The sequence below is a fragment of the Carassius auratus genome, unplaced genomic scaffold, assembly GCF_003368295.1.
Source record: "Carassius auratus strain Wakin unplaced genomic scaffold, ASM336829v1 scaf_tig00014188, whole genome shotgun sequence".
Lineage (NCBI taxonomy): Eukaryota > Metazoa > Chordata > Actinopteri > Cypriniformes > Cyprinidae > Carassius > Carassius auratus.
The window spans coordinates 19,792-33,423 of record NW_020524477.1 but is presented as its reverse complement, the minus strand read 5'-3'; the positions used below and the strand labels follow the sequence as shown (position 1 = coordinate 33,423).

The window sequence follows — 13,632 nt, the reverse complement described above, 5'->3', positions numbered from 1 at the left end:
GTTCCAAGTGCCTCAAAGAAGCCCTGCATGGTTACCTGATCAATAGTATCTTTACAGGTTCACCTGGTGCCAAATACCTCCTGGTTCTTTTACAGCAAAGAGTCTAGAGGATCCACCTGATGGTGATACAACTTACTTTTTATGATTTCTAGCATCCTCTTAGTTTCAGAGATAGAGAGTTATACTTAAGTGAATTCAAGAGTATTTCCAAACTCTAGAAGACTAGTTAGGTGTTCACAGCGATTCAATAGAGAAACCATTTTGGGTTCCCCAGAGAACTTTTAAGTGAACAGTGCCTAAGAACATTAAAACATTTTTAAAGAAGCTTTTGTAGAATGGAAAGGTTCCATGGATATTACAAGTTCTTCATGTAACTACCAATGCCAATAAAGAACTTGTATTTTTTAAGAGTGTGGTTAGATAATGGTGTAACAGCCAAGTCCTAGCTTGCTTATCCAGGCTATGATAACACATGATAGATCAGTATTTATTGAATATACCCACAGGATTATGGGAATCGCATTACAAATATTGTGAGAGATTCCTCCACCTTGAAATCTAGAGATAATGTACTCCATAAAATCCATCTGCAGGAAGAACATGTTATCAAATGCACTCTGTGGTGGCCACTGAGAGTGAGAAATTATTAACTGTGTCTTCTTCTATTGTCTAATATAAACACCCAGACACAAATAATGACATCCATGTTTGTGTTCCTCAGAAGCCAGACTTTTGTCCAACAGCATGTTTTGTCCAACAACATGATCAATCTCAAGGCTGACGCTGTCCAAATGCATCTTAGCAACAAGTGAGCGTTAGAGACAAACCTAGAGAATGAATCTAGAAAGGCAATGTTGCAACATCCTAAAGCAAATGACTTGAAACAAACAAATAATTCAAGTATTGTTTAGGAATGTGGATTAAAGATTATACAATCAAAGTGTAAAAAATTGGGGGAAAGGATACGCAATAATGCAAATAAATGGTCTGTTTGCCATAAAGCAATTACCAGATACCAGCTGTATCCAAGCATGTTAACAGAAAGTTGAGTGGAAGGGAAAAGTGTGGAAGAAAAAAATGCACAACCGAGAGAACTTAAGAGGATTGTCAAGCTAAATTAATTCAAGAATTTGAGAACTTCACAAGAAATGGACTGAGGCTGGGGTCAAGGTATACAGACGTGTCAAGGAATTTGGTTACAGTTGTCGTCAGAGGCGTCTTACCTGGGTTAAGGAGAAGATGAACTGGACTGTTGCCCAGTGGTCCAAAGTCCTCTTTTTAGATGAGAGCAAGTTTTGTATTTCATTTGGAAATCAGGGTTCTAGAGTCTGGAGGAAGGGTGGAGAAGCTCATAGCACAAGCTGCTTGAAGTCCAGTGTTACGTTTCCTCAGTCTGTGATGATTTGGGATGGAATGTCAAATTTGGAGCACGTCATGCTTCCTTCTGCTGACCAGCTTTTTGAAGATGTTGATTTAATTTGCCCACACTGCCAAAAGCACCAAATGTTGGTTAAATGACCATGGTGTTGGTGTGCTTGAGTTGAACCCTATAGAGAATCTATGGGGTATTGTCAAGAGGAAAATGAGAAACAAGACCAAAAAAAGCAGATGAGCTGAAGGCCACTGTCAAAGAAACCTGGGCTTCCATACCACCTCAGCAGAGCCACAAACTGATCACCTCCATGCCACGCTGAACTGAGGCAGTAATTAAAGCAAAAAGAGCCCCTATTGAGTGCATGTACAGTAAATGAACATACTTTCCAGAAGGCCAACAACTATTGGTCTTATTGAGCATTCTAATTTGTTGAGTTTTTTTAAATGTGAGCCAAAATCATCACAATTAAAAGAACCAAATACTTAAACTACTTCAGTCTGTATGCACTGAGTCTATTTAATACACAAGTTTCACAATTTGAGTTGAATTAATGGCATAAATGAACTTTTCCACGACATTCAAATTTATTGAGATGCACTTGTATACAAATTACTTAAATGTGATCACATTCTTTCTATTATTCTAGTCAGTTTTATACTTCAAATGCAATTCAACTATGAAAATAAAGGTTGCATCCAGGAATTGCAGTCAAATCAGTTTAATCTGGAAACTATACTCTGGAGAGGAGAGGGGAAATTTTGTTATCAGGGAGAATGAGTTGTGACTGAAGAGGACGGGTGGAACAGTCTTTAAAATTATTTTTAATTTTCATGACGGTGGTTATAACAGTAAAGGAAACTGTGACATGGTCTACTGCCTTCCAAAAATTTTTTTTTTTTAAAAATCCCAAAATGAGCTTAAAAAGCCATGACATATCCTGTCAGATTTGATGACATTATGATCATTTACATTATAGGTTAACTATTTCTACAGATTCTGTAGACAAAGCTTCAAATTGATCTGGGTTTCAAGAAGGGTGTTGAGTAATGCCTGAGTTTCAGTAAGAAGGCCACATGAATCTATAGAAATGTGATGTTGGCATCTAAAACACTGGGCTTCAATTCCAGTCCAGATGTACAACCGTTGATGCATGGAGAGCTAAATTCCATCTCTATGAGCTGATCAAGAACCTCACTCTGGAAACCTTGGCCAGACCAGTGGAAAAACAAACACAAGCTCCACAAGCTACCAGCTTCTCCAATGACTCATATCTCCACTGAAATTTCTAAGAATGCAAGCAATAAAAGAAAGTCTTATGCATATATAATGGAATGCTGGGGAAAATATTGGTTAGCAACTCATTGTAAAATATGAGAAGAATGAGAGAAATTAGTAAAAGAATGATTTGACGTGGTTATGGACATTATTTAACATTCTAGAAACCTACATCTACAAATGACATTTAAAGCCATTACAACTTAACTTCAAATTAGCTATTGGTTGGATCATGGTAGATGCTTAGTTGCTGTTCAAAGATGGTCTACCAGGCCTTAGATTGTCTACCAAGCCATACGTGGCAGATCAGATATCTAGACCAGGCTTAGACCTGCTAAGTGGAGCTACTGACCATTTAACGGCAGGTCACAAACTAACAGTGATTACTGTATTTAACTCTAAAATTACTACATCTGAACACTACAGAACTCTTTTAGATAATAAACCACATAGAAGAAAATATTTTAAGGCTTTGAAGATTGTGCTAAACCCCAGTTTAGCATCGTTCCAAACATCTCTTTTAACTCTGTTAGAGAAATGTTTCATACTTGTAATTTTGAAAATCAGCACTTCTTTTTGTATTGTTCTGAACTGTAGTACTAAACCATTAATCCTGGTTGAATTATGAGCAGAGTGAAACTTGAAGCAAAATAACCTAGGATTCTGTTTACAATGACCTAGGTTTACCTATTTCAAATCTTAGATGTATTCAGTCTTAGAGCTGAACAGAGTTGTAGAATGAGTGGCTGGTAGTTAAAAAAAACTGCATTGTAATTGTGTATCACTACATAAATAATCAAAACTTTTTATTGAGACAGTTCTGATTCCACACTTGTTCTTATCTGGTAATTATTGTCGATGGTCTCAGTTTAGTAGCTCATTAAGTCAAGTGGAGGAAGTGAACTCAGGGTTCTACTACAAACAACCAAACCAAACCACAAACAAATTTCAATTGGCTGAAAATGGTTCAGTGTCCTGTAACTAAGCAAGATGGTTATTAAAGATCTTACATTGTTCTTCATGGGAAGAAAATGTTTGTGCATCTGTGTGCAAATACCTGAAGGGCGATTAGTTTTGAGGTAAGTTAAGTGGGTTGGTTGGCTTGACTGACATCCAATTTTAGTAATGCTGCCCTTTAAGTGCTGTACTGAGGTACAATTAATACTGGCTACACATGCAGTCTGACTGACAGCAACTGTCCACGTTATTACAATCCAAACAGGTAAACTGCTCTCGCTTGATTTAAGCAGATGGACTGCCCACCCTCAACTTGACGGACGGGCGGCAGTCAGGGCGTCTATTATCCTGTCTTTAGCCCAGTCACCACCGCAACAATGCTTAACAAGCTTGTCTGCGAGGTTAACGCTTCACCCAATCCTGTCAAGCCGAGACGTTGTAATACATGGCGAGTGGAAAAAGAGCTAATTCCATCCCTTCCAAACAGAGAGAGAGAGAGAGAGAGAGAGAGAGAGAGAGAGATGAGCAAGGGGAGAAATTAGAACCTCACTGTGATAGGGGGACATCATGGCCTAGTCTTGTCAAACAGCATTAAGACTCATGGGAAAAGGAAGCGCTGGGGGCTGACAGGAAGTAGCATTACCATTACATTAGCACCATTATTACTGCCTGTGTGTATGAGTAACTGTCACACAAAGACAACATTAGGGCAAATTTCTTTGCCAGAAATAAAGAAAACAAAGACAGGGGTTTAAGTGACTCATAAAAAGGCTTGCTTAAATTCAAAAGGGCCCAGGACAAAATATTTAGATGTCAGGTGACAATGAAAACTGGAGTAATGGATGCTAATAATTTTGCATTGCAAGCACAGAAATAAAAATACATTTAAAAAAAGAAAACAGTTACTTTAAAATGTAATAATACTTCACAGTATTAGTTTACTACCATGGTGTGTGCACAAGATATGGTAATGCATATTATATATATATATATATATATATATATATATATATATATATATATATATATATATATATATATATATATATATATATAGTGGTTTTTTTCAGACCCCAGTGTGAACAAAGTGCTTTACAATTCTACTGCTTTTGTGCATTCGGTTTTGGAGTTGAGTCAAGACTGAAGCTAGCATTTATCAGGTGTGTGTCTGTGTGTGTATCTGAGTCACACTGCAAGTGTTTGTGCCTGGGTGTCTGTGTGTTCTTTGATGGAGGCATAAGTGAAGCCGCTCTAAACCTGAGAGCACAAGAAAGAGAAAAACAGGAAAAAGAGAGAGAGTTTCCATGTGTGCCTTGGAGATGCTTGTGGGTTAGAGTGGCTCTATAACTGACATGAACAATCAGGCATATAAACACCGTCCAAAATTAACACCCACCAAGTAAAAACTGGCTTTGGTGAATAAATAAAATCAGTCACAGCCAGCTGGCTGGCCACTTTATTAGGAACCACAACATAATAAATAATTGGTTTTATTTAATTGAAATAATGAAAATCTGTCTCTCTCTGAAGCAATTGGTATTAAGTGGCCACACAGACTGTATATGGAATAAACAAATATAATTTAATGTATCATAGTTTCATGTCCAATAACAAATATTTTTAACCGATTGCAGACGTTGACACTGAGCAAGCCGCTGACCACTCACACATACGCCTTGAGGGCCGCATGTAAATAAGAGGGCGTACTGATCAGGACAATACCGGCCCTGTGTCCTCCTCGGCAGTGACACAGTGTGTACATTTCTCACACAAACAACTGAACACAGCTCCCATCGGCAAGGCCAGAGAATGTGTGTTTGTGTCTGGCCAGATGGGCCTCTCAGCATGCCACTGCTGTCACACACACACACACATATCCTGACAAAAACAACTCTTCACATTCACACACAAATACTAACTAATAAACACAGTCTTACACACACACACAACCTCCCAGGCAGATGACATCCATGCTAACCTCGTCTGAGCATGGCCCTGTGATTAGTGCATGAACTCAGACACCCACATGAGTTCTCAACGGGAGGGTCACATGGCTTTATTTTTCTTCTGAGCTTTTGTCAATATTCAATATATGTCTTGTATGTCAAAAAAAAAAAAAAACTTAAATGCCTATAATAGAATTTACCAACATACACTACCATTCAAAAGTTTTAAAAGTCTCTCCTACTTTTTTATTTTATCAAAACTACAGTAATTTGATGAATTATATATAAATAATATATTTACAAAAAAATGTATGTAATTCATTTCTGTTTTGATTTTTCAGAAATCATTCTAAAATGCTGATCTGGTGCTTTAACATTTCTTACTTGAGTCTTAAAAATGTTATCAATATCTTTATGGAAAATGGTTTTCCCAGGATTCTTTGACAAACCATAACTTTTATAACACACTTTACTGTCACTTCTGATCAATTTCCTGCATCCTTGAAACTACTTTTGCCATAACTTTTGAACAGTAGCACGTTTTACAAAATAAATAAACTGTGAAAAGGCCAGGGAACACATCACACATTTTTTTTATGGGTCACTGAATCACAACGTTTCAGACTGATTAATTGAAACACAGTCTGAACTAACACCAAAGGCTTCTGAATGCTATTAAAGGCTGTTCACACTGCTATTGAAGTTTAAATCAGAGACACTATTAAAACAGAAAAGGGTTGGCACAACAAATCCAATGACACACTCTTTAAGAAAGTGTTGTCAAATACTTTATGCTCAAATAAAAAGTACATTAAAATCATTGTAACATACTGGCTCTATACTATAGTGCTCATGTGAGTACAGTACACAAGACACTTTCCAGTCCTCTGTCTGCTATTCACATCAACATGCTAAAACTGATATTCCCAGAATTTATCAGGAAAGTAAATAGCAACACTAGCATACTGTAACTTGATTATCAAATCAAGATTCAAATTAGAGGCAGCCACTTTAAATCCGCAACACGCTGATATGAACCATACACCGCTTTCACAACGGTAGCGACAGCTCACGTAATTAATATTTCTAAACATGTCACATTCCTGCAGCCTCTAATTACCACTGGGCTATGAGAGATGCTCGTTCATATATCTCTGTCATACATGCCTATAAGAACTTGACTAAGAGGTGGATGTGGAGAGTACCGCTGAGTGTTTCCTTTTCCTTGACTGCAGGGTGTTTTCAGGAGGAGGTAATATGTCAGGCGTCGAGTCTGCTGCTGGCTTTCTGTTTATATACGACTGCTGTTTGTGAATCTGGGATTTAGTTCAAACAGAGGAAAGTACCTAGATAGCCAATGTGTCTACACTGCTACCTCAACATGCCCCTGTCCATCACATTTACAGCATTCTAAATGTATGAATATAAATAAATTACAATTACAATTACACATATAACATTATTTATTCCTGTGATGGCAGAGCTGAATTGTCAGCATCATTCCTCCAGTCTTCTGTGTCACGTGATCCTTCAGAAATCATTCTAATATGCTGATTTGCCATTCAAGAAACATGTCTTATCATTATCAGTGCTGTTTTGTATTATCACATACAATATCACGTCATTTCATATCATGTATTTTTGTGGAAATATGGATTTCTTCAGGATCCTTTGATGGATATAAAGTTTAAAAAAACTTTAACTGAAATTTTTTGTAACGGTATGTCTTTACTGTCACATATGATCAGTTTAAAGTGTCTTTTTAACAAAAAAAAATTCTTAAAAAATCAAACAGATCTATTTATCTATAACTGCCTATATACATACATATAGTATATGCTTATAAACTATTTTAATTTTCTATACTTAAAAATAGGTAAATAAGTTAACACTTTTATAAATATTTACAGTACACAGCCTATAAGTCAACTTTAACTCCAGCATATTTTCCTGTCTATTCCCCAAGACACTGGGACAGACTCCAGCATCCCCACAACCCTACAGTACATAGGACAAGCGGTTTGGAAAATGAATGGATGGATAATCATGTTTTCCTGGCCGTATGTGATACGAGTGCTCCTCCGGTTCCTATGAGCCTTCCCGAGAGTCGCCTGCCAGATTCCCCCGTTTTTCTAAATCAGTGCTCTCCACACAGGCACTGTAGTGGACAGCTGTTCAGGGCTCAGGAGAGGGCAGCCAAGGGTTCTGAAGCCAAGACTGTGAACAATATTTTGTGTGACAGCGATATAAAGGTGAGTCAGAGCTGTCAACTGAGTCAACTCAGCAGGAAACATTGAGACCCATCTGTTGGAACCCACGTAAAGGCACACACACACAGACACACACACAACTGTGAACAGATCCTCTCATTCACACAATCACATACACACAGGCAGAAAATGCAAGATGGGCTCCTCTGGCCTAGGGAAAAAATAAAAACCCTGAGGGAAATCAGATTTTAAACTAGAAACTACAATAACATAAACAGTTCACACAGTTGTTAATTTGACTGTATTTTTGATTAAATAAATGTGGCCTTGGTGAGCATAAGAGACTTGTTTCAAAAACATAAAGTTCAAATTGAACATACATAAGCAATGCCCATGCCCTAGATGTCAAACTCACACCTGTGCAGCACAAAATACACACACAGCTGGGCAGAAACGAAGGGAGAAAGTGGATGAAACAATGAAGAAAGGGAATTTAATTCCCCACTATCCAGCGTAACTCAAGTTTATGGCCATTGCCTTGGTGTTTGATAAAAGCTTAAAGTGTCCCAGCCATCACTTCCCTCTGACTGCTCAACGAGAGATGGATTTGTCTGCCCTTAATTCAGCCATGGGCAGAATACACATGATGAACGAGAGAGCTGTGCAATCTCTCTCTCTCTCTCTCTCTCTCTAACAAGGACAAATCGTACCTGTACCCTTCCTGTCTCCAGCTTCCATCTATGGTAAAAGTGTGTGTGTTCATGCCATTGAGCATGCATTTAAAGGAATACTTCACCTCCCAAAAAGAAATTCTGTGAATATTTACTTACCCTAATGTGGTTCCAAACCTGTATCACTGAGAATTCTAAAGAATGTACAATCCATATCCAATTACAATGAATTGGGAAGCTTTGAAAAGCCACGCTGCAGCATTGCATGAGGAACAGACTACAATTTAGGTCGTCATCTTCAAAAATCTTGACATCAGACCAAGCTCTCCTTGTGCACTCATGAGAGTGAAAGAATCATTCGGAGTCCCCGGATCAACAAAGTTACTGTATGGCTTAACAAGTTTTAAAATCAAGTGTATGGGCCACTTTTGTGAGACATTTATTGTGTTTTCTGTGCTTAAAGTTCACCCCCAAAAAATAAAACATACTCACATTTAAGTCATAAACGATGTAGATTTATCTTCACTTGAAAAGATTTGAGGAAATTTAGCATTGAATTACTTACTCAACCATGGATCCTCTACAGTGAATGGGTGCCATCAGAATGAGAGTCCAAACTGCTCATAAGAACAAACAAGCCACAAGAAACTAGTCCATCAATTAATGCCTTGCAAAAAAAATAATTTGTGTTTTTGTAAAAACCAATCACTTCTGACCAAAATAATCAATAATAAATAAAAATAATAAACTACATTGGAAAACCTTTATCCCCTGTTGCGTTCTCACATCAAAATCTAAAGATATATTTGTTTAGAACTGATGTGGACTATTTGCAGATTTCTCTCCTGATTCAGACGAGATAACTTTTCCACTGAAGAAAGCAATATAATGTACTGTATAGTGGACCTATATTTTAGCCAGAACTAACAGGCCTAGTCTGAATGTCATGAATCTTATTGCAAAAACAAATTTTCACTTCATAAAACGTTAATCTGTGGATTGGAGTCGTGTGGATTATTGTGCTGGCATGACATTCTTAAAAAAAAAAAAGTAAGTTCCACAAAAAAAAAAGAGGGAAAACCATAGAGGTTTTGGAATCACATTAAGAGTAAATAATGACAGAATTTTCACTTTTTGGGTAAACTGTTTCTTTAAGTGCACATGGGTATGTGTTCAGTGTATTGTGTGGCCATCTGATTGCTTGCTCTGTAGTAGCAATTCCTCTGTGTAAATGTGCTATAAATACTCATTAGTGAAAACAAGAGGATGTCACGAATGCACACAAACACAGAGAGCAAGAGTGCAACACCTCACACAGCAACAATAACAAGAGTGACTAATTTAATTAGCACAATAAAACAAGTCCAAAAAAAGCTGGAGCCCGTCCTCTTCTCGTTCATCCTTAATGACAGAATTAATCAGCAGTGTCTTTACACATTTAATCTTAGAGGACACAATCTCTATTATTCTCTCTCTCGCTCCCCACTTCGGCACTTTTTGTAAATCAGTCCACACTTCTGTCATTGTGTAATGTCAGCAAGACCCAACAAACCCCCAGCCTGCCTGTAAAACCTGGTGTCATATTAATGAACTCCTCTGATTAGATCAGTAATAAGTCTTCGGCTGCTTCAGAGACGGCTAATGATCAGCGGCAATTACTCGATTCAAATGAGCTCCGCCTTAATGGAGTCAGATTGTGGCACCTCTTCTGTTGTTCAGTCATTGTCAGCAAAGACGGACTGGCATTATACGTGGCTTTGTGAAATTAACATGACTCATAACATAATCTCAAATTCTAATAATAATTTAATTTAGTAAAGAAATTCATAAAAACACTGACACAGAAGCGCATCATTGAAATAAACTGTAATTAGATGCAAGTGGAGGTTGAAGCATTAAGATTACTAACAGAAAATAAAAATTCTCAACCATGTGCTAAAGCATTGTGGAAAATCTTTAGGAAACCGATCACCCAAATACAAGGCCCCCAGTGTTACGTTTTCCTTTTTGAAAAGAGCAAGTTGGACTCACAGGTCGGTGTTTCTTCTGCAGGTGTTTCTTCTTCTTCTTGCTGTGCGTATGGGCCAGGCGAGGGTTGTTCTCCTGATCAGAGTGGTGGTGCTGGTGGTTGTTGTGGTTGAGGTCCAAGCTCAGCCCGTTCGGCACGCGGCCGGGCTTCTTCTTGCGCAGCGGTCCTGTCTGGTTCTGTCTCCGCTCGTGAGGCTTCAGGGTCATGTCCTTCTGTCAAAAACAAACCAACAAAATATCAGATATGAGCATATAACACTACTTTTGGATGAAACATTTTGACACAATCATGCCATCAAACTGGATTTTCTTATTTTCATAATAAATCTTATGGTGTGAAATTCATTAATGTATGTGTAAAAAAAAACAGTAAACAATTATAATATTATATAAAATGTAAGAACTTTTAAGCCTAAAATGGCTTTTCTGACTACTGACTTGACTATGGCTCAGTGGGTGAAGACAAAAAGTCTTCACCCACATAATAAAGTGTCTTAGAATAAGAAACATTTCTCAAGATTCAATTAAATTCCAATAAATAAAATCAAGACTCCCACTATACACCACTATTCAATAGTTTGGGCTTGGTAAAATAAAAAAATAAGAAGAAAAATAAAAGCAAGGACAGATTCAATTGATCAAAAGTGGCAGTAAAAATAGTTATAATAATTAATATTAAACATTTCAATTTCAATGAAACACTGTTCTGAACTTTCTATAAATCAAATAATTAAAAATGCATCTTGGTTATTATTGATAATAATGTTTCTTAAGCAGCAAGTCAGTATATTAGAGTGATTTCTGAAGAATCATATGACAGTGACAACTGGAGTAATGCTGCTGAAAATTCAATTTTGTCATCACACAATAATACATTACATTTTAAAATACATTAAAATAAAAACAAGTTATTTTAAATTGTGATAAAATATTACAAAATGTAAATTTTACTGTATTTTTAATCAAAGAAATGCAGCCTTGTTGAGCAAAAGAGATTACTTTATAAACATATTACCAAACCCACATTTTAGAAAGGGAAAGATAGTTCACCCAAAAATTTAAATTCTGTCATTTTTATTTTCTTTTTGCATAAAATTAAGGTTGAACTACTGATGTCACATGGATTTTTTAAACAATGTTCTAACTACTGTACCTTTCTAGGCCTTGAATGTGTCAGTTGCAATTCTGTCTATTTAAAAAACATTTTACTTTGTGTTTAGAAGATAAACAAATGTCTTACAGGTTTGGAAAGACATGAGGATGAGTAATTAATGACTAATAATTTAATGAATAATCATTTTTGGTTGAACGATCCCTTTAAAAATAGTGTACTTAAATTTTTACTCAAAAAACGTAAAATAAAGGGAATGAGGGTTATGTAAACCACTATGTTATTTTATGCCGTTAAGGGCCATTTATAAACAGTGTGAACACCATTCTTGCTACTGTATATACTGAATGTATTGTTTGTACTAAAACAACTTACACAACTTAAGCAGTGCACACTTCAGTAGGCGTATACTTGTCTACCTACAGCAAACATTGTTCTGCCAAGCTGCTAAAGAATATAATCTTTACCCCACAGAAAAACAAACATTTTGATAAAAGGAGTCTGAAATACAGTAGAGGAAGCAGAGGAGCAGCGCTCCAGAACTTTCTCATCCACAGAGGACTTTAGACAGGAAGATCAATATTCAATGTGACAAAGCTCATCTCTGCAGGGGAGCTGTGTATCTTCACATATCTCTGCTTACAGAAGCGATCAATTACATTATTATACTCCAGCTACGGAGAGATAGATACTTCTTGTGCCAAAACAGTACACTAAGGGAAAGGAAAGTGAGACATTCGATACAGTTCAGAGTTGGAACGCCTACTAGAAACAGCGCAGTGACTTAGCAATCCTCAGAGATTCAGAATATTTACTGCATGATGAAAATAAAAGAATATATTTAAAAAAAAAGAACATTAAAATGTATCATGGCTTCCATAGAGCTATTAAAGCACAGCTATCTACAACATGAATAATAATAATAGATGTTTCTTCAGCACCGAATCAGCATATTAGAATGATTTCTAAAAAATCATGTGACACTGAAGACATCACAGGAATAAATTACATGTAAAATATAATCAAAATAATTTTTTTTAAATAAAATTTCCCAGTAATAATGTCTTTACTGTTTTTTAATCATATAAATACAGCCTTGGTAAGGATAAGAGACTTGTTTCAAACACATTGTCTTACTCATTCCAAACGTTTGAAAATTAATGTGTGTGTATTTTCCTATTAAAAATGGGGAATGCTGGGAACATTTTTGAGTGGTGAAGCAGATGAATCCTTGAATCTGAGTTTTGTATTGATTCACTGAAGCTGACAGTTTGAAGTGAATCACAAAAACAATGGGTTTTTTGTTTAGTTTTTTAGCTACTGTAGTTTAAAACATCTCTGCTTTAATGTTTTCATATGCAACTTACAGCATGAGGCATCACAAAACTATTCTTATGAAACACTCTTAATAATAAAATTAAGTACATTACAACCTTTGTCAAAAAACAAAAGACCAGTTACAAAATGATGGGCAGCAAATAGCTGTTTTTAATGTACAAGTAATGATCATACATCTCTCCACAGGGCCAAAGTTTTCATATCTAACTTCAGAGAGGCAGAAGACTGTCCTTTTTATCTTGTTTTCAAGAGCTCACCCATTTTTCTAAAATGACAGCTCCTTTTCCGCTCCTCATTTTAAGCGTGTGTGTGTGTGTGTGTGTGTAAAATAATGTCGGTGTGCAATAAAAATGAGTAATGGCTCACATGAATGTTTATTTTCTGATTCATACAGTAATTTTAAAAGCCTTCAGTTTCATCAGAAGACGTGTAAATGAGCAAACGCTTATATACACATCTGTGTGTTTATATTGCATCAACTCAAGCCTCCAGGTGATTAAATTCATCATTTCTCAAACGTAAAGCAAAGTGTTTTGCTGTTTCTAATGCAAACCTTCTACTGTGCAAGTGTGTGTGTGTGTGTGTGTGTGTGTTTGAGAGGAGATACACCATCAGCCCTCATCCGCCTGCGGGACTGATCCATCATGTTAAACTTATGTACCAAATCAGATTACATGCTTCAGAGACATTACATGTTTAATAGGCTTGTTCGTGTACTTGA

General features: G+C 36.6%; 1 protein-coding gene across 1 annotated transcript in view; it reads right to left on the bottom strand.

Moving 5' to 3' along the window:
* Window positions 1–10,694, bottom strand: part of LOC113074264 (autism susceptibility gene 2 protein-like) — a 62,380-nt gene extending 51,686 nt beyond the window's left edge. The window contains exon 1 of the mRNA XM_026247023.1: window positions 10,466–10,694. Coding sequence (XP_026102808.1) covers window positions 10,466–10,669 — 204 coding nt within the window. The 5' untranslated portion in view covers window positions 10,670–10,694. The remainder of the gene's footprint in view (window positions 1–10,465) is intronic.
* Between the last annotated feature and the right edge of the window lie 2,938 nt (window positions 10,695–13,632).